The sequence below is a fragment of the Malaclemys terrapin genome, chromosome 6, assembly GCF_027887155.1.
Source record: "Malaclemys terrapin pileata isolate rMalTer1 chromosome 6, rMalTer1.hap1, whole genome shotgun sequence".
NCBI classification, from domain to species: Eukaryota; Metazoa; Chordata; order Testudines; family Emydidae; genus Malaclemys; species Malaclemys terrapin.
The window spans coordinates 93,901,582-93,926,405 of record NC_071510.1 but is presented as its reverse complement, the minus strand read 5'-3'; the positions used below and the strand labels follow the sequence as shown (position 1 = coordinate 93,926,405).

The 24,824-nt window shown below is 42.9% G+C and overlaps 1 protein-coding gene across 1 annotated transcript in view; it reads left to right on the top strand.

Moving 5' to 3' along the window:
* Positions 1-24,824, top strand: part of RGS7BP (regulator of G protein signaling 7 binding protein) — a 75,283-nt gene that overhangs the window by 34,061 nt on the left and 16,398 nt on the right. Inside the window, exon 3 of the mRNA XM_054033013.1 lies at positions 9,053-9,183. Coding sequence (XP_053888988.1) covers positions 9,053-9,183 — 131 coding nt within the window. The remainder of the gene's footprint in view (positions 1-9,052; positions 9,184-24,824) is intronic.

Sequence of the window (24,824 nt, the reverse complement as noted above, 5' to 3'; positions counted from 1 at the left end):
GATCCTCTTAAGGAATTTGAATTGCATTTAAACATAATATTAAAAAATCAAGTTAGGTGGCAGTTTGACCATGACTGTCTAGTCAGTATAGTCAAGAAACAAGTCATGCTCAGCATCAGGTCTGTTAATCATGGGTAAATCCTGGGCCCAGTCCTTGCTGACATGACTTGTCCTTGACTATATTGCCTTGTCACCAACATGGCAGCTAACTGAATTGTTAAAATAAGGCTTAAACATGATTAAGGCTGGGATTTTTCAAAGGAAATCTAAGAAAGATGGTGCCCGACTCCAATTGAAATTCAATACAATTTAGGTTCAATTCCCTTAAGCTCCTTTGAATATCCAAGTTTAAATTTCCTCATGAAGACGAGGCTCAGACAAAGCTCTCCCCTGTGCAGAGGGCCAGCACAAGGCCTGTATATTACTTAAACCACAATTAAGTATTCTAAATAAGTTTAAACAGGTATTAAGTTGTGCACATGCCTTGTGCTGATCCTCTTGGTGAATTTCACCTCCCGGTTTGGACTGACCTTTACCATCTCCTCTAGCATATTTACCCTCTCAACTGCACAGCACTAGTCCCTTGGACTGGAGCAATGATCACCTACCAGATATGTTTTTAAGTGCTGTGTTCCCATGAGATTATCTGTACCCTCTCCTCATCTGCTTTGGGTGAGTAAAGAAATTGCCACTGCCCATGGGGGCAGGAGTTAATAACTATTCCTGGCTCCCACCTGTGTTGCAGTAGATCACAGCAAGGAGCAAAGAGGAGCTGTTTTTTTGTCTCATTGGGAAAGAAATCCTGCCAGTGTTCCTACAGCAAAAAGATACTAAGGTTGGCTTCTCTTACCGCGTAACTCCACTAACAACAAGCTTTCTGATAGTAATATCCATTGAATTATAAGAGAGCTCCCTTGGATATTAAAATGGCCTTCAAGGAGAAAATAGCCAAACGGGAAGCTGAAAAGTTGGTGGCTAACATTTATGTGGTGATGGTTTAAATTAATAAGATTATTACTACCATTTAAACAAAGACCAGATTACTATATATTTATTCATTGATACAATTGAATAATGGATTTTACAGCTATTCTTAGTTGTTAAACATCTCTTAAATTATCAGTATGTGTAAGTTATACTATGCACTGATCTTCTCTTACAGCATACGCTTTTATAGTGAGTGTGAGGGGAAAACCAAAGGCTTGTGTCACTTGACCTCATGGCAATGCCAAAGAAGATTGCTGTGAGAAACCAAACTGAGCTGACTACAATGAAGAGGGTTTTTAAGTACAATACAAAGGATGAATCATGAAGCTGGATTACAGTGAAACAATCAGGGATAGCAAAGAACCTTTTTTACAAGTTGGAGTCTGAGGGTCAAATTCGGCCCTTGGGTCTGTGGCTTCCATTGAAGTAAATGGGAGCTACATACATGCATTTGAGAGCAGATTGTGGCTGAAAATAAGTGGAATCCTTTCAGAGACACTGTATAATAGAGCATTACAGTAATTGATCAACAGAACAGTGTAAGACTGAGTCAACAGGGGTCATAGTGTGGAGATAATTAGATGTTACTGTAGAAACGGGGCCAAATGATGGTCTTGGATGTCACTGCTAGTACTCTGGACTTGTATGGGTGTAAATAAGAGCAGAATTTGGCCTTTGATCTAACAATACATGAATAATATTGTTCAAAGGACAGTTTTCGGTCAGAAAGGACCATTCAATCATTTTTCTATATACGGTGGCTCTTTTCAAAATAATATTTTTTTGCACTCCTCAGGCACTTAAGCATTTATAAGAGCAAAAAGTGTCAGTTAAGACTTCTGTAACTGCTTTTTCTCATTTCTGTTGTAGCTTGTGGATGTACAGAAAGCCATTTAGATGTGGTACTTCAGTTAGCTGAAAAGTGTCCTTTCTTGTCAATAATTATTTAAATTGTAATATGCACAATTTTAAACTTCTACCCTTATCAGAATTGTAAGTAAGATCAGTTTTAAGGGTGGTTATTCAACATCTCCCCTTCTCAGAAACCAGACACTCTATGAGAAATGTACCATTTTCTCATCCAATCTTCAGTTCCTCACTTTTTTTTTTTTAGTGACAGCCATGAAGAAAGTGAGAGACACTGATTATTGTAAGTATAGTTTCCATAGCAACTATGACCCAAAAAAAGTTAGGTACAGTACTCCTCTTTCTCGTTTACACTCTCTAACACTTGAAAGAAACAGATGCACTGGATGGTAATCATTTTTATTGCAGCGATTTTAGATCAAATAGATGATCATCTCTCAAGAGTGATTATTCTGGTACTCCTGCCATCTTATGATTTTGTTCAGTTTGGAAAGTCATCACTGACCCTGCAGAGTGCAGATGTGACTTTGCAACAACATATATGGATAAATTGTGCTATTAAGGCATATGCTGACATTGGGGACTTGACCCAAAACCCATTGAAGTTGATACGAGTCTTTCAGTTGATTTCAATGGGCTTTGAGGCACCGTGACATTTTTCTTCCACATGGACAGCTGGAGGAGCTTGCAAGCTGCACCACACCTAAGGAGAATACAACCTGATCTCTTCCAGACGCATAGGGCCATGGACTGGTCTCTTTTGGGGTGTGTAAAAGAGTCCCCTTAGGTTTTTCTCCCGGACAGTGGGAGACCCTGACCAAGCCCAGTTATCTACACTGGCTGGCTTATGTTCAAGCCCGAGCTTCTCAGTCCTTGCAAGAGAGACCCCATCCTTTGCAGGCCTTTTTAGGTCTCTTCCAGTGGGGAATCAAAAGGAAAACAAATATTCCAACGCACCCAGGAATAACTTCTTCATGCAGCCAACTCAAGGGGGAAAAAGGCAAGACCAGCAGTAACTGCTTACTTTGGGGCTGTCTCCATAGTGGTTTTCTAGGAGTCCTTCTGGCTGGGTAGCTGAATCAGGCTCGCTCTGTCAGGCTTACCCTGGGAGTTCCCTGCACTCCCCATAGGATTGAGTGTGGAGGTCTCCTGGATGGCAGTTCCCCTTGTGGCTTCAGGAGTCACTCCAGCCCTTTTCTGCACAGGGTGATTGCTCCCCCTAGCTGACTGTAGTTTCCTCCTTTTTAAAGGCCTCCTCCACACTATACATGATTGACAGGGCTGGAGAGGTGGGGCTAGCCCCACACACAGAGCCTCTCTGGCCATAGGCACCAACTCCGTGGGTGCTCCGGGGCTGGAGCACCCACGGGGAAGCCCCCCTGTCAGCTCCCCCCCAACCCCCCAGCGCCTCCCTCCACCGGCGGGCCCCACCAATCAGCACCTTCCTCTCCCTTCCCACGCCTTCTGCCCACCGCAATCAGCTGTTTCGCAGCGTGCAGGAAGCTGGAAGGGAGGGGAGAGGAGCGAGGACGCGGTGCACTTGGGAGAGGGGTGGGAAGAGGGGCAGGGGTGGAGAGGGGGCAGGAAGAGGCAGAGCAGGGGTGGGGCCATGGGGGAAGGGGTGGAGTGGGGGTGGGGCCTAGGGCAGAGCTCGGGGTCGAGCACCCCCCAGCACTTTGGAAAGTTGGCGCCTGTGTCTCTGGCACCTTCCTCATCTCTGTGGGGTCTATTAATCCTATCACAAGGTGGCTCAAAGGATATTAACAGGAAGCAGCCTGTGTGCAGTCAGGAAAGTACAGGGACTGCAATTGTGGGAGGTGAAATGAGGGAAAATCGCCTAGTGCCCCATCCAGTGGTGCTGGAACTGGGGGTGCTGCCGAACCCCCTGTCTTGAAGTAGTAATAATAAACACCAAATACATGATTTCCATCATCAGCACCACCACTATAAAAATTGTTCCAGCACCCCTGTCTCCATCCTATCTTTGCAAATTCATGCAAAGGCTAGGCACAGTCCTTCCCACAGTGTTGCATCATCAACATTCCATGCAGTATTACACATGAGAATGTAGATGGCATAAAAGAAAATGAGAGCACTAATGTCTAAACTAAAAGTCAGAACAAATTAGGACAGTGAAGGCCTATGGAAAATCTAAACAAATACCAATTAACTATTATTAAACATATTTATCAAAGGGAAAAAACAATTGTGTGAGAATGACCCAAGGTACAGGAATAAAAAAAATGTTGCAAAGTCAGAAACTCTGCAGTGCTACTTCAGAATTAAGTAAATGGGATTAGATGACCCAGGAGGTCCTTTCCATTCAGCCTACCTAGACTGTATTCTTCAGTAAAGCATATAAGAATCAAATGCTGCTCTTGGATCATACTTAGTTCCCCATTGTCACTTTGAATCCACTCCTGTAACTGCACCTTGCACACGACTTTTAAATCGCTGAGAGTTTTACATTCAGAGCAGCTACAAATTTACAGTTGATGCTGATCTCATTTCCACTGGTATAAATCAGGAGTAACCATTTACTTCAGTGGAGCTGTTCCTCATTTGCACCAGAGTAATGAAGATCAGCATCTGGCCTCTATGTTTTATCAAGTCTACTTTGGGCAACTCAAGTATGATTACATCAGTAATCCTTCCCAGCATCTGCCAACTAAAAAGGGTAATATTGTTAAATTTAACAACAGTATGGCAATCGTTATACTGGGGAAAGAGAAGAGTACATTTCAGATTACTAAGGGTTCATGGGACATATGGTTGCAGGTCACTAATATTTAGATTGTTTAAAAATGGAAGAAATTGTGAACATGCATAACTGCCAAGGACTTTAGGCTTAGATGTTCTTAGGATAATGCAGTGCTGGATACTATTGTGATGAGTGCATTAGATAGATTATAAAATACCGTAGTATATGTAGTAGACTCAAACATTGCCGGAAGAGCCATTATTAAGTGCATTTTTTAAAATTAAAACTTAGTGGTTCTTGCACCATATTTTTTCGTTTATGTTCCCATAGTGCTTTGAGACTACTTCTAAGCCGTGCCTTCAGCTCTAATTAGCGCTCGGTATTAAGCTATCCTCCTGACTGAGAATTACTTAAACCTTCTGCACAAGACCTTATTGTTTGAAAAGTCAGCGAAGCTAGAACAAGAACAAATATATGTTGTCATTCATAGTCACAGAATTTTTTTAAGGGAATTGACTAAGAATTGAATCTGAGGTCAAACAGTGAATTGTTTGGGAAGCATGTGGATTTAAGCCCTTCATAAATACTTTCAGAATGCATAGTAACTTAGAAGTTATGGCCAGTGACTGAAAAGAAAAGATATTTGGTCTTTAAGATACTGAGGATGGGGAAGTGGGAGACGATTGTGTCAGCATAGCCTTACTCAGAGTCAATGCCAAGATGCAGTAAATACGGTACGTATATAACATGATTTCTGAGGAAATGTACCCTTCACATTGAAAGCAGAAACCATAACATATAAAAGGCAGAAGCGAGTGAGCAGAAATGCAGATACTGTACTGAACCAGAGGGATAAGAAGGTACCTGGAATAATCAAGATTATTTCCCTAAATATGAGATGAAATTGGTCCTGAGAAGAGAACAAACCACAATAATTTTATTAATTATGCCAGCAGTTCCCAGAAATTTTCTGATGGGCCCTGCCTTGCAATGGACTGGCAAATGGGAGGCATCTTCCTGTGTCCTCTTTCTCCATATTTCAGAACAGGTTCTCTGTCCAATACTTAGGTCCTTTTTTACATTTTTCTTCCTTTGTCCTGTTTCCTTTGTGGGTTCTTCCATCCCCCCCTTCTTTGTTCTGCTGTGTTGTGGCTCCTACTTCTTGTTCCACACTCACCAGACGGCTAATGCTCCTTGAGGCAGGAGCATCAATTGGTGGTTCCATGGGCCTGGGACACATGTGCTGTTGCAATTGAACTGAGTGCTGTCGGAGCAGAGAGGAGACGATTCAGCTGGCAGCCGGGGCCTAAGCCTGCAGCCCTGTATGTATCAGCTATAGGAGCAAGAATGGATGGTGCATGTCTTTCAAGAAATCACTTGCTATTTTCCCCACAGCATCAAGTGTACCCTTCCTGTGGAACTGGGACAGATCCAGAGCCATGCAGTGTCTTCCCCCTTTGTTCTTTTCCTTTGCCTGTGCCTCCCTAGTTTGAGGCCTCTATAGCCAGGCCTGTCCACCAGGCGGGAAAACACTTGACTCAAGCAGTACTCAAGCAGTGCAAGATATTTCAAACTTCCATTTCTAAAAGAAATTTTGAAGGAGGAATGAAAATATTAAGACTAAACACAACAACATGCATTATGTATTCACAAGCCTGCTTTGGGAGCTGGATTGCCTTATAATCATAGGTGCAGACTCTGGGTGCTCCAGGGTTGTGATATGAAGTTTTGATGGGCCATGGAGAGAGCATTCCCTGTGCTTCCTCAGGGCAGGAACTCCAGTTGCCTCGTCCTTGCACAGGGTATTCCTTGAGACATTCCTCCAATGCATATATGCGTACGGATCATGGCCAGTCACAGTCTGGCCCTCTATCTTTGGCCCAGAATGCATGTGTGCATAAGTCCCATTGACATCAATGAAGTCAATGGGAGAAAAGCACATGGAATTTGCTTTTGACTTGTTAGAACTGACAGGAAATCCCAAATTGCAATTAGGGAGTTCACTGAAAAGCTGTAACATGCATGTACAGTGGCCTGGGGGAATGGCTGTTACTCGTAGCGCTAGAGGATTTCAAGGTTCAAATCTCACAGAAACTCTGGCTAAGAGAGTGAAAGGTTATTTTTCCCCCCTCAGGAAGGAGGTTGATAAATTGGAGACTATTCAGAGAAGAGTTATGAGAATGATTAAAGGATTGGGAAACGTGCCTTGGTGACTGAACTCCTTGAGTGTCTATTTAGGTTAACAAAGAAAAGGTTAAGGGATGACTTGGTTGTAGTCTACAAGTACCTATATGGGGAACAAAACTTTGATAATGGGCTCTTCATTGTAGCGTACAAAGGTATAACAAGATCCAGTGTCTGAAAGTTGAGGCTAGACAAATTCAGACTGGAAATAAGGTGGTTTTTTTTAAACAGTGAGAATAATTAGCCATTGTAACAACTTACTTAGGGCGGTGGTGGATTTTCCATCATTGGCAATTATTAAATCAAGAATGGATGTTATTCTAAAAGTCATGCTCTAGTTCAAGCAGTAATTAATTCAAAGAATTCTTATGGCCTGTGTTATACAGCAGGTCAGACTAGATGATCTTGTCTACTAATCTATAAATCAATGTTAATTTGAACTGAACTTGTTGGTACGAAATCAGTGCAAACTGCTGGGATTTTGCTTAGAAGTTTTAAGCCTTTCTGCTGACAGCAAAAAAATGAAGTTAACCTTTCACCCATCCCACAGTTAGACAAGCATCAGTGACAGCTTAGCCTCTTGCCATAGAGTACCCATTTGACTGGGTTAAATGAGCATTGTTTGCTGTAGGTCTCAAAACACTTCAATCTTGATTGATGTTAAGAAATTATTTGAGCCTAATACCAGAAGTAACAGAGTAGAGTTGTTGCAAATCATTTATCAAGTTAGTTGCTTCAGTTCCCTTGAGAAAGCCCACAAGTCTAATTTTATTTCAACATAAGAGGCTCTGTAGAATTATCAATTTAGCTGCAGGAAATCACACATCTTTAAACAATGCTGGCAAATCTTTTTGTTGGTAAAACTTCATTTATAATATCCCTGCTCTAGAAATCTAGAGACATGCTATGAAATTTATCCAGCCCCATATTGCTGCTGCTCAAGATGCCTTTAGGTTCAACATTTATTCAGTAAAGCAAGTGTTTATATCTGTTTTATAATCCAGTTTTCTATTTTATTTGTCTTTCTTTTGCTGAAATCCTAAATCCTTGAATATAATTGTATAATTAAAAATGCTACTGGCAAAGGTAATTGTGAGCCCACCTTTTAAACTTGGCTGGACAAATCTTTTCTTTGGATACTCAAATGAACAGCTAGGCTTGTAAAATAAACATTTTTATGCCTAAGTGCTATTTTGAGCCTACAAATGTGGGATTTAGATGTCCAATTTGGCACCCAGGTTTGAAAAATGGACCCTGTATGTGGCAAAATTATTTTATCTGTGTTCTAAACAGTCAATTAGAGATTACGCTCAGTCTGAAAATTAGTGAATGGATTTTTTTAGTCCTTGTCCTTCTTTCTACAATTATTATGACAAAGATGCTGCTCAAAAAGAACCTCTTCCAAAAGTCCTATAAGCCCCAGACTTCCCCACACTGTAGTGTTGGCTAATCAGATGACTAACATTTTAAACACAGAGAATAACAATTGAAAAAGAAATTCATACAGAAGTCATGAAACTAAAAAATTGTACCCTCAACTTCATCATTCAACCACTCCAGCCTATCCTATCCCCAGGCTTGGTTTGAGTGCTGTGTTTTTAGATTGTATATTGTTAGGGCAGGGACCTTGTCTTCCTACTTTTCTGTGAAGTACTTAACACACTGGTGGATCATATTCATTATTAGGTTTCATGTATTAATGCTGTAACAATAACATCTAAGCAATACAAAACAAGAAGTTATAACCAAAGACCCTACTAGATTACAGAAATCGTGTGCCTGACCCTGAATTTATGCCTCTACATAGTACAATTACACTAGGAATACATGAGTCTACCACCGCCACCAAAGTTATACTCCCCCAGCGCACATGGAGAAGGAACAAATGCTCAGACTTTGCAGGTTACAAATTAATTTTTCTGCTTTTGTCAAAAAAAAATGTGCAGGGGGAAGTAAGGATTATACACGCTAGAAGAGACTTCCCACAGTTCAGAGAAAGCTTGTGAGAGAATGAGTAAAACTTACAAAGTAATAAAGAATAAAACACCTCCTGGATCTTGATATTAGAGGGAAATACAGAATTTGTTATCACTTAAATTGTTTCAAATATTTAAACACTTCATGAATGACAGGAGGGGGAGAAGTTAAATTGAATGTTTTGTATAATATGTCTAACGTTTATATGACTAAAGACTTATTTTAAATAAAATTCTCTAGAAATAACAAGTTTTCCATATGTTTTACAGACAGTTAGTTGAAGACTGTATTAAACAAGTATATTTTAAGTACAGTCTTCCTCTTTTTTTGTTGCAGCCCAGAAGATGGAGAGATTCATCCTGAAATCTGTAGACTATACATTCAGTTGCAATGTTGCTTAGAAATGTACACAACAGAGATGCTCAAATCCATATGTCTGCTAGGATCCCTCCAGTTTCATCGGAAAGGTATTGAATTACACAAACACATCACAGACACTAACCTTCAAAATTGACCTTTTTTTAGTTTTTCTTGGGTAGACATATAGTATGTATGGCAATAAATTCCTGAATGGTCTGTACAGTAGAAGGATTCACATAAGCGGTGGTTCTACGATGATGTCACCATCTTTATAAAAGTGTGTCACATCAGGTGTGCCTATCTAATGTATTATTGTGATTTAAGAGCCTGGAATTGGAATAATGTTTGACCCAAAATGGGAAGTTTTAGCTTCCAGTACCAGTTATTCAGATTCCACTGAACAAGATATGCTGTACATTTGCTGGAATAAATAAGGCAGAATGTTGGGTTCTGAAAATTTTTGATTCAAAAGTATCAAAACATTTCATTTCAGGCTACCTTGACATTAAATTGCGACAGCCTGAGCTGCCATGATGCCTCATGGGAGTTGTAGTTCAGGTGCTTTATTCCCCCAGTCGCCTCCATAGGCTGGACTTCATCTCCCGTCATGGTCATGAGACTCTCATGATGCACCACAGCTGTTCAACCAGAGTGCTGATTTATTTTGGGGTGGAGAGGTTTACTCATCTTGCTGAGCACTGTGCATTTCTCTGTGCAATAGGGCCCAACTGTGTATTTCCTACACACTGATGAGCACTTACTCATGCAAATAGGCCTATTAACTTGAAAGGCATGAATGAATGTTCACAGTTGTGAACAATAGTTGCACAGTCACAAAACTAAAGGAGAACTTTAAATCTCTAAGACCTATAGTTAACACCTAACACTTCCCATTACCAGTCCCTATTTTCAGGCACTTGTAACTTTGTCAAACATCCGTCATTCAAGCTAATTTTCCATGTTTGCTCTTTGATTTGTTTTAAAAAAAAAGTTTCAATAAAATCAGTTTTGTCATTTCCAAGAATGAAATTTGGCAAATTAGCTAATTTTTCCTACGTTAAATATTTTCCCAGACGTTTCTTTGAAGAGCTCTAGTCCCTCCATTGCTTTGGAGCACTGATATGACTTTGGTAGGGGGACTGTGCTGGGATCAGATCAGAGCCTTTTACTTTCACCAGGGAAATCCACGCAAATATGGCCAAGTTATAAGCCTCTGAAAATCATTATTTGCACGTACTCAGCAGAACTTTGTAAGAGGCTTTCTGCTCGAATCACCACACATTCCATCTGCACCGAACATACTCCAGCCCCACACAACTCCGACATGCCAACAACATTGAGCATGTTCCAAAGTCTCATTCAAACTCCTTCACAAGAAGTACAGACCTATAGCTCCAGACACAGCAGTACCCCATCCACTTTGTCCTAAGGAGGGTGTGCTAGGCTGGAAGCCAGCAGAAGACCTTCCACTGCCTAGTGTTAATAAGGTTTACTTCACAGCCCTTATTACTGAGCAAGGCCTTACATCTCTTACTACAGGAGACAGTCAAGAGTCATTGTCCAGTCTCACAAATGGGCTGGCAGTTTGTACAAGGTGATTGCTGGCAGAGATAGCTGTGGCAACCTGTCTCCACTATGGCAGATCCACATATCATCCACGTAAGCTAAACCACCCCTCAGGCGGCACGTAGAAGATCTAGATGCTTGGCTGTGCTGTCTTTAATTACTAAATGCCACCCCCCTCCAGACCCAGGAATAGAAGCCAGTAATCCTGATTCTCGCCTTTCTACTGCTGTCTAGTAAATGTCTGGAAGTTGAAGCTAGACAAATTCAGAATGAAAATAGGGCATTGTTTTTTAACAGTGAGGGTGATTTACTATTAGGACAAATTTACCCAGGATCAAGGTGGATTTTCCATCACTGACCAAGACTGGATTTTTTCTAAAACTATGCTTCAGGAATTATTTCGGGAAGTTGTGTCAGGCTGGGTGATCACAGTGGTCACTTTTGGCCTTGGAATCTATGAAAACAGTTGTGTAGACCACTGGCAAAGCACATGCATTCTGTCCCTATGTTTCTGTTGAGCCACAGAGTATAACAATGTATTGAGATACCCCAGTTATTCCTTTAGTACAAGTGTTAATTGGGGGAGGGACAGCTCAGTGGTTTGAGCATTGGCCTGCTAAACCCAGGGTTGTGAGTTCAATCCTTGAGTGAGCCACTTGGGGATCTGGGGCAAAAATCAGTACTTGGTCCTGCTAGTGAAGGCAGAGGGCTGGACTTGATGACCTTTCAAGATCAGTTCTAGGAAATAGGATATCTCCATTAATTTAATTTAAATTTTGACTACTTTGATAGCTGGATCCGCTGGTATCGGAAAGTTTTTACCTACGAGAGACCCACCAAAGTAAATACGAACTTATCACCCTGATCGCAAAGACCACATCAAGGGATTTGTTGGTTTTGCCCAATGTGGGTTGTGCAAACTGACAAAAGTTTAGTAATATATTGATTTTTCACTATCCCTGTTTATATTAAGCCACATGCTTTGTAGCTAAGATTGTTATAGTAAGTGCTCCTGGATGGGTTTATTAAGCTTTTTAAACTACAGGCTGAGATTTTTCCAGGAATGAAGGTTCTTATACCCCTCAGAGATGTTGTTCTTCTAGTGAAAGTTCATCTTTCCTGTAAAAGTTAGGTCTGATTTCCTGAATAATTTCATATTTGTTTAACCATCCACTGAATGTAATGCAACTATAAATAATACTTTATATGTTCATGTATATGTTCAGATTTGCTCGATGGTCACAGGCGGCTGGTTGGTTTGGACCATATTTGTGCTAGCTATCCTGGAAAAAAAGAAGCCACAACCTCTCCTCAAAATATACTAACATTCTTTTCAAGGCAAGATAGAAATTCCATCATTATTGGCATTTTAATGCTAGATATTTGCATCAAAGGGATTTGTCCATGTCTAATTACAGGAGGTAGCTAAAGTGGAAATCCTTTTTATTCACTCACAATCAGAGTAAGATTTGTGATTGGTGAATAGCTTATTTTTAGATATATGGATATTCATAAAATATTGCAGTCTAGAAATAACTAAAGCCTCTTCTGTAGTTTGTACATACAGTAACTCCTCACTTAATGTCCTCCTGCTTAACGTTGTTTCAAAGTTACATCGCTGCTCCATTAGGAAACATACTCGTTTAAAGTTGTGCAATGCTCCCTTATAACGTCGTTTGGCTAACTTTACAAGGGAGCATTGCACAAGTTCCTCTTCTCCGCCTCCTCCCCCTCCCTTCCTCCCTCCCTCCCAGCACTCCCCCCTGCCCCCAGCACCAAACAGCGGTTTGGCGTCGCTTAGGACTTTCTGGGAGGGAGCGGGGAAGGCTGCTGCACGGCTGCCCCTGCTCCTCCTGAGTCCTCTGGCCTGTGCTCACAGGGCCGCATTCCGAAAGGGGCTTTAGAGCTGCAGGCCAGGGCTCCGGGGCCCCCTTAGCCCAGGGCCCTGCAGCCCCTAAAGCCCCTGCATTCCAGGTGGCCCTGCCTGCCGGGGCAGGGGGCAGCTCCCAGAATCACGGCCATGGGGGCGGTGCTGTGCTGCGCAGAGCCACCTGCACACCCCCTGCACCAAACAGGAGCTGCCCCAGGTAAGTGCTCTGCACCTCCTGCCTGCCCCAGCCCTGAGCCTCCTCACGCACCCCCACCCTGAGCACCCTCCTGCACCCTAACTCCCTCCCAGACCCCGCACCCCCACTCTGAGCACCCTCCCAGACCCCGCACCCCCACCCTGAGCACCCTCCTGCACTAGGGTTACCATACGTCCTCTTTTTCCCGGACATGTCCGGCTTTTCGGCAGTCAAACCCCCGTCCGGGGGGAATTGCCAAAAAGCGGAACATGTCCGGGAAAATGGCGGCTCTGTTTAAGAGCCCGGCTGCCTGAACGCTACTGGCTTCGGGCAGCCCCGTGCCTGGAGACCCTGCGCCGCTGGAGCCCGGGAGGGGAAGTGCCCGGCTGGGGGCGCAGGGTCTGGAGGCACGGGGCTGCCCGAAGCCGGTAGCGCTCCGGCAGCCGGGCTCTTAAATAGAGCCGCGGGGACTGGAGCCTCCAGCCGCCGGGGCTGTGTGTAACTGACACAGTGTCAGTTACACAGAGCCCCAGCCGCTGGAGGCTCTGTTTAAGAGCCGGGCTGCCCGAGCGCTACCGGCTTCGGGCAGCCCCGTGCCTGGAGACCCTGCGCCCCCAGCTGGGCGCTTCCCCTCCCGGGCTCCGGCGGCGCAGGGTCTCCAGGCACGGGGCTGCCCGAAGCCGGTAGCTCTCGGGCAGCCCAGCTCTGTGTAACTGACACTGTGTCAGTTACACACAGCCCCGGCGGCTGGAGGCTCCAGCCCCCGCGGCTCTATTTAAGAGCCGGGCTGCCCGAGCGCTACCGGCTTCGGGCAGCCCCGTGCCTGGAGACCCTGCGCCGCCGGAGCCCGGGAGGGGAAGTGCCCGGCTGGGGGCGCAGGGTCTGGAGGCAAGGGGCTGCCCGAAGCCGGTAGCGCTTGGGCAGCCCAGCTCTTAAACAGAGCGGGGGCGGCTGGAGCCTCCAGCCCCCGGGGCTCTGTGTAACTGACCCAGTGTCAGTTACACAGAGCCAAAGAGGAGAAAAGCCTCCAGCCCCTGGGGCTCTGTGTAACTGACACAGGGTCAGTTACACAGAGCCCCAGCCGCTGGAGGCTCTGTTTAAGAACCGGGCTGCCCGAGAGCTACCGGCTTCGGGCAGCCCCCTTGCCTCCGGACCCTGCGCCCCCAGCCGGGCACTTCCCCTCCCGGGCTCCGGCGGCGCAGGGTCCGGAGGCACGGGGGCTGCCCAAAGCCGGTAGTGCTGGGGCAGCCCGGCTCTTAAACAGAGCCTAAGAGGAGCAGAGCCTCCAGCTGCGGGGGCTCTGCTCCTCTTCGGCTCTGTGTAACTTATACAGTGTAAGTTACGCAGAGCCGCCGGAGCCCCGGAGGGGAAGTGCCCGGCTGGGGGCACAGGGTCCGGAGGCATGGGGGCTGCCCAAAGCCCGAGCGCTACCGGCTTCATGGTTTGCTGGGCAGCCTCCAGACCCTGCGCCCCCAGCTGGGCGCTTCCCCTCCCGGGCACCAGCTGCGCTGGGAAAGCGCCGGCTGGGGGCGCAGGGTCTGGGGGCTGCCCGGGAAACCGTGATGCTGGTAGCACTGGGGCAGCCCTTTCCCCCTGGCTGGGAGTGGGAGGGAGGAGGGGCGGAGTTAGGGTGGGGGAAGGGGCGGAGTTGGGGCGGGGCTAGGGGTGGGGAAATGGGCGGGGCCATGGCCCGTGGAGGGTCCTCTTTTTTTATTTATGAGATATGGTAACCCTATCCTGCACCCTAACTCCCTCCCAGACCCTGCACCCTCACTCTGAGCACCCTCCCACACCCTAACACCCTCCCAGACCCTGCACCCCTAGCCATGAGCCCCAGGGGTAAGCCAGGGGCACCTCCCCACCACAGTACAGTACAGTATATAATGCCTTTTGTCTGCCCCCAAAAAATTTCCTTGGAACCTAACCCCCCGCATTAAATCTTATGGGAAAATTGGATTTGTTTATCGTCGTTTTCCTTAAAGTTGCATTTTTCAGGAACATAACTGCAATGTTAAGTGAGGAGTTACTGTACTTTTGCACCACTGATATTTAGGAGTAAGCAATGGGGGAGCTTCTCAAACTGAAAGATACCTATTCCCACCCCAAAAGAAGCAGCATGAACAGTCCGAGTTACAGGATTAATAGAGTCATAGTGTACGATAGCTACTAAAACATGTTTTTCTTAAAGCTACCTGACAGATTGCACTGTACTTCCCAATAGCGGTCATTAATAGTTTATTCAGGGGACTTACCAGCCAAGAGAGATAGTCAGCTGTTGAATTCAGCCATTTTTTTCACTGTAGTGGTTATCATTTTAAAGTCAGCATTTACCAAGTTACTACATAGTAGTATTTGAGTTAGTGCAGTTATGTCCTAATCTAAGCATAGGGAAAATAATATTTCAAGTGTCATTGCCATAGGCCGTAAGTTTTGTCATGTACTGACTTAACAGTGACCACAATCATTTGTCTCAAAGCATCTAGAGCAAGTATTGGAAGAATCTTTAATAAATAAATTGTTTCTTATAATTATGTCTGGGGGAGGTGAAGAGTGAGATGTTTGGTATTAACCAATAAAATATGTTGTTCTTATATAGAGAATACTTACCTTGCATCCTAGATTCTAAGGCAATATAAAGAGGTAGATAAGTATCATCTCAGTTTTACAGATAGAGAAACAACAGGTTTAATAACTTGCACAAGATCACACATGAAGTCAATGGTTGAACTCAGAATAGAACCTGAGTTTCCCAGTTCCCACTCCCCAGTAGACAACACTACACAGAGGAGAGAGTTTTCTGTCATTGCAGCCTTATTCCCTCATTTGCTTAAATGTTTAAATCCTGTCACACCTGCTGAAAGTTTCCAAATGTGATCTGGGCAGCCAGTAGGGATTCCATAATTTACCAGAAATCTTAAAAACACAAACTAAGATGACCCATCCTACACAGTACTTCTTTAACATTGTGCAAGTGGATCAGACAATTTTCGTCACTATTTTTCAGAAATAGCTTCTTGTTTCCAGGGGGCTTAGCACAACTTGTCAGTTGTTTGACATCTTAAAAATCTATTTATACCTGACCAATAGACCAGCAGTGTAACTAGCATTATGAATGACCGCAGTAAGAGACTTAACTTTAACACTTTTCAGAGTAGCAGCCGTGTTAGTCTGTATCCGCAAAAAGAACAGGAGTACTTGTGGCACCTTAGAGACTAACAAATTTATTAGAGCATAAGCTTTCGTGGACTACAGCCCACTTCTTCGGATGCAACTTTAACACTGTTGTGGGACAGAAGAGATAATCAAGATATGTGTATTCACTCTTCATAGAAAAGGCAAAGAAAATAGTTCATTTTTCTGTTATGTCTCTATTTTAGTCTCTTAGACACTGAGGTCTGCCTTGCTGGAGTCATTACTGTGGCTGCCGTATTTTAACCAACAATCTTTTAGCGCATGTTGAATCCTAAAACATGTATTGTTTCTCATCATACCAACTTTTCCATCTAACAGAATTAAACTTTTGTGCCCACTTCTTTAAATTCATTCCTTAAGGAAAAGGTTTATACACTTGGGCCTGCATTATAATACTTGTATCTGGGGACAAATAGACCCTTCGATCATTACAGAGTGCTTTGTGTTGTTTCCTATATCTAGCTTTTTTAAGCTTTTCAACAACATCTAAGTAGTAATGTTTAGAATACACATCCAATTAATTTTTCTTATCTACTAGGTGTAATACCCATAGAAATAGTAAATGATTCCAGTATTTACTAATATTGTTAAAATGTATGTATATGTCTGACCTTTTCCCCACTGCTAGCAGGTATATAATTACTTGGCAGGTCTTGTGGTTCATTTTTGAATTGCAATAATATATTTTCCATTTTCTGTTCCTCTAACCTGTCAGGGAAGTTTTAAAAATCTCTCTTGAGACTTCAACAATTTCTGTTCTTATTTTGGAGCCAGCAGCTTCAAGTAGAATAACATGCAGACTGTTCACACCAACCTGCGGCTAATAAATAATAATCCGGGTTCTTGTACATTGACCAGACATAGCCAAGCAAGCTGCAGATTTGACAAGAGCATGAAAGCTGAGGCTGTCTGCTTCTTATGATGCTCTTTCCCCAGGGGACCCCAGCCAGCTCTTTCATAGAGGGCCTAGCAGGAGATAGATGCTTTTCTGGAGATTAATGGAACATCAGACCACAAGTTGAAGTGCCAGGATTCAAGTACTTTTTTTCCTTCCATCCCCAAACTTTCCCATCTCTCTCTATTGTTGAATAAACATTCCTACATTGACAGTACAGAATACAAGGCTTCCTGTAGAGTGATTTCCTGCACACTTACAATCTTCAAGACAACTTCACTGCTGCCATACAGCCTCTGTTAGAAAAGACAGACGCCAATATCCATTACTTCTTTGTATAGCTATAACACACACAGTCACAGCGAGGCTAACAGCCAAAAATATGTCCAGTTTTGCTATGTAGCAAGTATGCTGAGGGAAGGGGTTCTTTGTCAGTTTATTTCTATAGTACACACAAAAAGCTATGTCAAAAGACCATTATTAAGGTGCCAAAGTCAAGAACTCAGAAATTGGGAAATACCAGAATTAAGGTGGTCTGGGCCATTTGTACTATCTTAGCAGTGTCTAGTTATCTTCCCTTTTGCCTGCTCCAAATACCTTTCCAATGCAAATGCTTTGTCCTGGAGGGAAGGCAAAGCTGGAACTATTAAGTATCAATTAGAAAAAAAATGCATGACTTCGGAGGGTTCTCTGTAGTGTGGGGGAGCAGATTCCTTGAACTCCAGAGCCAGCCGCTAATATCCATTTCCATCTGGAGTACAGCACCACTATTGCTCCTTCTCCCCCCCCCACCCCCCAGTAAAAGAACAGGTACCCGAAAAATCTCTGGAATGTCAGCAGGCAAAGATTTGTCTACTGGAAGCTCTATAAGTAGATGAAAAACCAGGAGAATGCAGGTCTCCCAGCCCCTGGACAGGATAGCTGCTGCTGAGGGCACTGAGTGTATGATGGCTGTGGTGAAGAAAGTTGCTGCAGACACAATAGATATCCAGGTCACAACACCTCAATTAACTCTTCCCTGCAAGTGTTGACAGGACAGGTGAAGGAAGCAGAAGGGAGAAAATGGAAGATCAGGTACAAGGGAGCTCAGTCCAGGTGCAGAGAAGCCTAACCAAGTTATCTTCTCTTAAATCTAAAGTGGCAGATATTGAGGGAAGGTCTTAATGCAATAATTTAAGAATTATAGGAGTACCTGAGTGAGCAGAGAAAGGCAACTCCCTAGAATTTGTTTCCTGGCTTCTTTCAGAAGTGCTCAGTCTGCCATCTGATTTTAAATTTGATTTAGAGAGAGCACATAGATCCCTGGCTCCTAAGTTGGCCTTAGATGCCAAACCTCGTGCACTGATTGTCAAATTTATCAGATTTACTGTAAAAGAAGACATAATGCAGCTTGCTTGTGGAAAAAAACTATTTTGGGGGATGCCACAAAATGAGAATGATTATTCAAGACTTTGCAAAAAGACACGGTTAAACAGAGATCAGCTTTAGAAGAGCAAGGGAATTTGCCAAGCACTGGGTGCACAAATATTTTATAAAGTTTCCAGCTCAGTTTCATGTCAAGGCTAGTAAGGAAGTACATCTGTTCCAAAAGCCACGAGCAGCAGAAAGTTTCTTAAATAGCCTGCAGTGAATTGAGTACCTGTTCTGTTTTATACCAAGTTTACTTTCCAGTTATGTCTGCCCTACCTGCACTTATGAGCTTATCCAGTTACCATGACTCATTCACTTATTTGGGTTCTATCTCCTGCTTCAAGCTGATACTTTAACAATTTTTGGGACATGTATAACAATTCTCATCAAATGGCTAAATGTGAAGCAGGGGAGTTAAGGAAACACCTCATCCCAAATTGATCTTATGGGAATGAGCTGACTGAGGAAAGGGTGGATTTAAATTGCATATTAACAATATTAATTACCTTTGCTTCTGCATTTGTGCTGGGGAATCAATGAAACATTTGACAACATCCCTAAATGAACATCAACATGAATGAACTATTTGTTTGTGATCATTCAAGGCCTATGTGTTAGCTGAGCACTGATGTACACCAAAGAGATCACTAGGGGGCAAATTTGAGGGCTCCAATGCCACTTTTTAAAATTGGTGCCAGTGGGAGACCCTGCTGTATCCTTACTGCTCGGGGTCCTCAAAGCCCAGCAGCTTGGGCTGGAAATCTGAGAGACAGCTCTCCTCCCTGCAAGACGTCATGGAAAGCTGCACAGGGCTGAGCAGTGTAGTTGTACCCCCTATGGAATAACGGAGCAAAGGAGAAGACCATTGCAGGTTGCTGAGCTATATGGACAGTGATTTCTGCCCTCCCTATCACCTGCTACTTCCTCCCTCTCACCCTGCTCACCCCTTTTCCCCAGTCCGCTAACTTTCTCTCCCCGATGTCCTCCCTCCACCCCCCCTACTTTCCCAGTCTCTTTCCCCTTGTTGCCACTTCCCCCACCTTCTATAAGCTCAACTCCATGTACATGAACGTAAAGTATAAAATTAATATAGATGAGTCACTTGTTCAGTTGGAGTATTTGTTGTATTCTTTGGTGCAGTTATTTACAGTTTGAGGGAGTAGTTAGATTTCTCCTCTGTTAGCTGTATGTTTACTTAATGTGGGGAAGGGAAACTGCATGTTTGGTTGTAAACTAAAAGTGGGAAGGGCTATGTGGCCATGAGAAAGTGATCCTCAAAATATACTGTGTCTCATTCAGTGCAGCAAGCTCTATTACTCATACTCTGGTGTTTGGTTCAGCAAACTGAAAAGATTACAAATTAGGGGATAATATATTACATTTGTGAAATGTTCGCTCCCTTTCTAATGCCTTATAATATAGGTATTAATTTGTGGGATGGGAATAATAGGATGCCTGTTAAAAATAATAATTTAAGTAGTGGATATTGGTGGAGCCTCTTGCCTGGATGGTGCGTCTTCCCAGCCCGCCTCTACTGAATTGGTTTCATTTTGTTTATAGTGTTTATTTTGGGGTGGAGAGGTTTACTCATATTGCTGAGCACTGTGCATTTCTCTGTGCAATGGGGCCCAACTGTGTATGTTGGATAATTGTTGCAAATACATTGTGCTCTACTATGCTTGGTAATAAGTAATAGTGGTAATATGTATGTTTTGTGTTTTTATGTTTTTGCTTTAACTTGTCTTTTTGTGCTCTTCCCTCCCCCTCTCCGGAGCCCTCTCCTCCCTATTCCCTGGAAGTCTGGCAAGTGGCAAGCATCTGGCAAGGTAATCCAAAATATCTAGAATAAGCATCTGAGACATTTCATCCATAGACTTCCCCCCTCATGGGTTTCTGAATGGGGAGTAGGATGGGATGTAATAGAGCAAATAATACAAACATTCCATCACCTCCATTTGTAAAAGTACTTATACAAAAACAATTCTTAACACAGCCAAATGGCCCTGAATTCTTAATTCTATTTCCTAGAATGTGAAGGGTCTCAACACTCCAATGAAAAAGAACAAAAGTGTACTAATTTTTAATGAAAGCAAAGGAAGACACTGCTTTTGAAGGAGACACACTTGACCACAAATGAGGCTGCTAAATTAGAGCATGACTGGGTAGGAAAAGCAGCGTCTTGTGCTTTCTCTAGATCTAGAGGCGGAGCCAACTTCTTCCATAAAGCACTAGCAATAACAATTTCTGAGTGAATTTCAGACGTTCAGGGCAGATTTTTAATCCTTAAAGTCACCTAGTCACTGCTTATATTAATGGGCCTAAGCTTGATGATCCTGAAACCTTTCATAGGTTTTTTACTAAGTTATATGGAGAACCCCATATTCCTACTGTGATTGCTGGGGATTTTAATTATCCTTTTATGGACAAATCTTGGCATAAGCCAGCAAAACTAGAATGGCTCTGGAGTTGCACTTTAAAGATCTGGGACCATGTGATGTCTGGAGACTTATACTTCCAATGAGTAGGAACTATTCATACTTTTCTCCAATACCTGGGTCCTATCCTCCTATAGATTGTTTTGCTCTCCAGTGACATGGTTAATTCTGTAACTGACTCCTCCATTAATACAATTGCTGACTTTGTTCATGCCCCTGTAATTCTTCAAATAGCAACAGACCCGGGTGAGAAACAGCCAGGTAAATGGAGATTTAATTCTTCACATTCATTAGATCCTCATTTCAAAATATTTATTGAAAAGGGGAAGTTGGCCTGTTCCTGGAGACAAACCAACCTTCAACAACTTCTAGCAGGTTAATGTGGGAGATACTCAAGGCCTATTTGAGAGGTAGAATTATAAGTTTTGCATCAACCAAGAAGAGACAGAAAATATGAAAAAAAAAGTAAAAGAGCTTGATTTGTCTTAAGCCATAGCCCCATTTCCAGATTTGCTTAAATCCCTGATTAATTGTAGATCTGAACTCAGTAAGATGTACTCAGCGCGGGCTCAATTTGCTCTATTTCTACTCAGGCAGGACTTATGTGAATTGGGTAGAAAACTTGATAAGCTGCTGGTGTACCACCCAAGACAAAATAACTCTGCATGTAGAATCATGGTCTTCCATGATAACCATGGTAAATTATGTACATCACCTAAAGAACTCTTTATTAATATCATTAATTTCTATGAAGATCTGTACAAATTGGACACAAAGTCCCCCACAGGTGCTTTGGATCAATTATTTTTAAATACTACATTACTGCAGCTCAGTGTAGAAACCTTGACACACCACTAACAGAGGATGAGTTAATTGAGGCCATTAAGAATAAGAAAGCAAGGAAAGCCCCCAGGCCAGATGGCTTCTCTGCCAAATTCTATAGACACTTCCTTGACCTCCTGTCTGACAAAATGCTTAAGATGTTTCATGAGTCACTCCCAGAGTGCACCTTTCCCTCTACGCTGTGGGAAGCCCTAATATCAGTTATTACTAAACCAGGAAGAGACACTACACTTTGTTCCAATTATAAGCCAATTTCACTTATTAATAGTGATGTCAACATATTGGTAAAAGTTCTGGCAATGAGATTGGAGAAGGTTTGGGGATCTATCGTACACCAAATCAAGTGGGATTTGTCAGAAGCTATCATGGCTCTGATAACCTTTGACAACTTATTGATGTAATAGTAGTGAAATATGATGACTCTGAACCGTAAGCCATATAAGCCTTAGATGCAGAAAAGGCTTTTGATAGAGTGGATGGAGGTATGTTTTATACCTTACAAAAATTTGTATTTGGGCACATCTTTATTTCCTGGATTCAATGGTTATATTCTCACCCAACCTCTCACATCACAACCAACAACGTGACCTCAAATATCATCAGCCTCTTCCAGGTTACTCAGCAAGGGTGCCCACTGTTGCCATTACTTTTTGATTTGGCTCTTGAGCCCCAGCAGTAGGTTTATGGGCTCATCCAGTTATCGGAGGCATTCAGGTTGGTTCCATGGAGTATAAATTGATGTTATAAACAGACAAGGCCCTTTTGTATATACCCAAGCCAGAAACCACTATTCCAGCCTTCCTATTACTAATTCAAAACAATATTTGGTGGTGACTATCATAGCTAAGAGGTGCCAATTTCATCCTCAGTGTCATGTAAAAGGACCTCTCTAGGGTAGCCCAGACTGTCAAATTGGGGGCAGGGGGAAAACTGTAATTTATAAGAATTGACTGAGCAAGGGCATCATATGGATTTCCTAATTAGTCAAGGATGAGGGCTTTGTCTTATTTCTAACACTAAAGCAACATGGTGACCTGATCTCAGCGGAGTGGCAGTACTTACAACTAAAACACTTACTAATATATCAATTTGGTCCAGATGCTGTAGGACTGCCAGAGTACGTCTATACACATATGGGGGTAGATGTTGTGGCTTGGCCTAGAGCTTGGGCTCTGAAGACTAAGGAGGTGATTGAAGTTGCAGCTCAGGCTTTGAAGCCCAAAGTGTTATCTACACACCTAGGTTTAGCGTGGTGATCTGAGCCCTGGGACCCTGAGTTTGTCCACCTGGCTGGGAGGCTCACTGCCACTGACAGTGTAAACATACCCCTAGAACTACTGGTAACCTTGGGAATGCTTCATAAAGTGTGGAAAGGGGACTTCACACAGCCATTAAAGAAACCCCAATGGCAGCACACGTTACAGAATGTTAAAAATGCTTCTGTGGATCTGAGGCTATTCCTGATACAGCAAAAGATTCTATTTAATATATATTGGACACCACACAGGTTGTACAAGAGGGGGGTCCTGTCCTCTGATGTTTGTTGCTGCTGTAATAAAGAAAAAACTCCCCTGATACACATGTTATGGGACTATTCAACAGGCAGCTGTTGAAAGAGATGGACATGAATGAAAACAATGCTTGGCTTCAGCAACTCAACCTCAGCTGAAAATGATATCTTAGGTTAGGTATCTACTATGCTGGTTCTTGAGGGCCTCAGTGATTACATGATTTTACAAAAATGGAAGAGTAGGCTTATACCCAGAATAGAGCAGGGGTGTTCAGATCTGTCTGAGTTGGCAGCAAAAGAAAAAATAGCTTATCAACATAGAGAAAAATTATATGAATTCAAAGAAATTTGAACTCTGTTTCTTGATACATTTGGATAAGGAATGCTGAGATAGCTCAAATAATGCCAGACTTCCATTCTAACTGTTCATTCTGCTTTTTCCCCTCCCACGTCCCTCCCCTAGGCTCCTCCTTCCCTTTTTTTGGGGGGGGGGCTACTTGTGTCTGTCTTTTTTTATTATTGTTGTTGCTCCCAACCCAACATGTTATGTCTGTGTAATATTGTCTGGTTTTGTATTGTCCAGTCTTGCAGCTTTGACAAGTCGTAAAGATGCATGATTTTATTGGCGATCCTGTGAAATGCATGGATTTTGGTAACATATATAAGCTCTAAGACCTTTTTGTATTTTAGATTCTTGATTTCTTTATGAAAATTAATTTTTAAAAAAATCACTTAAGAGTGCACGAATTTAGCCACATAACTCACTAAGTTAAACAGGTTAATGCCTTTGAAGGCAGCACCATCTAGCAAATAAAGCACTGGACCTGGTCAAGAGTCCTGGGTCCTATTCCTACCTCTCTCGTGGACTTGCTGTGTAACTTTGGTCAAGTCACTTCATTTCTGTTGGATCAACCATATCTTTGTCTATTTAGACTGCAAGCTCTTTGGGGCAAACGTGTAGAACTATACCACAATGTAGGGCCTGCTCTCGGCCAGAATCTCTAGCTACTGCTCTGATATAAATAATAACCCTAAAGCAGTGAACTGAAATTTCTTTGCAAGCTGATTTAGTAAGAAACACAGGAACAAACATTGTATGCCTCTTATAAAGATCATCTCTAAAGACCTCAGGGAATACTGTCAAACCCAGGCCTCAAGCACGAGAACATGTCTTAATGTTTAGTGGGAAGCTAAGTAATGTGGAGATACTCAGGGCTAGCTTAGGAACCGCTCTGCAGCATTTACAAAATTCACATCAGCTTCCTGTAAACAAAAAAGGCCTCGTTTTACTAATCTCTCTGCATGTTTTATTGACCCCGCAAATGATGCTTTGTAATAATTTCTGCCAAGTGTGAGCAGACCTCGAGTTAGTCAATTAACCACTTGAAGGTGCTGTAGAAATAGTTTGCTTCTGAGACACTCCAGACAGATCATTTGGAGTGATGGCTGTTTGTAAATGAATATTGACTGTATCCAAATCCACCAGTAATTAAACCAATCATTATCATTAAATTATAACACTTTGTCAAATGTCAGTGAATTCTGTCACAAATATTTGTTGTTTGCAATGTTGTTGCTCCCATATTAGAGAGACAAGGTGCATGAAGTAATATCTTTTACTGGACCAACTTCTGTTTATGAGAGAGACAAGCTTTCGAGCTACACTGAGCTAGTCTTCAGGTCTGGGAAAGGTAGTCCGAGGCCAGTTCTACACTAGGAAATTGAATCGGTATAACTACGTCGCTCAGTGGTGTGAAAAATCCACAACCCTGAGCAACGCAGTTAAACCAACCTAGATTGACGGGAGAATTCTCCCATTGGCATAGGTACT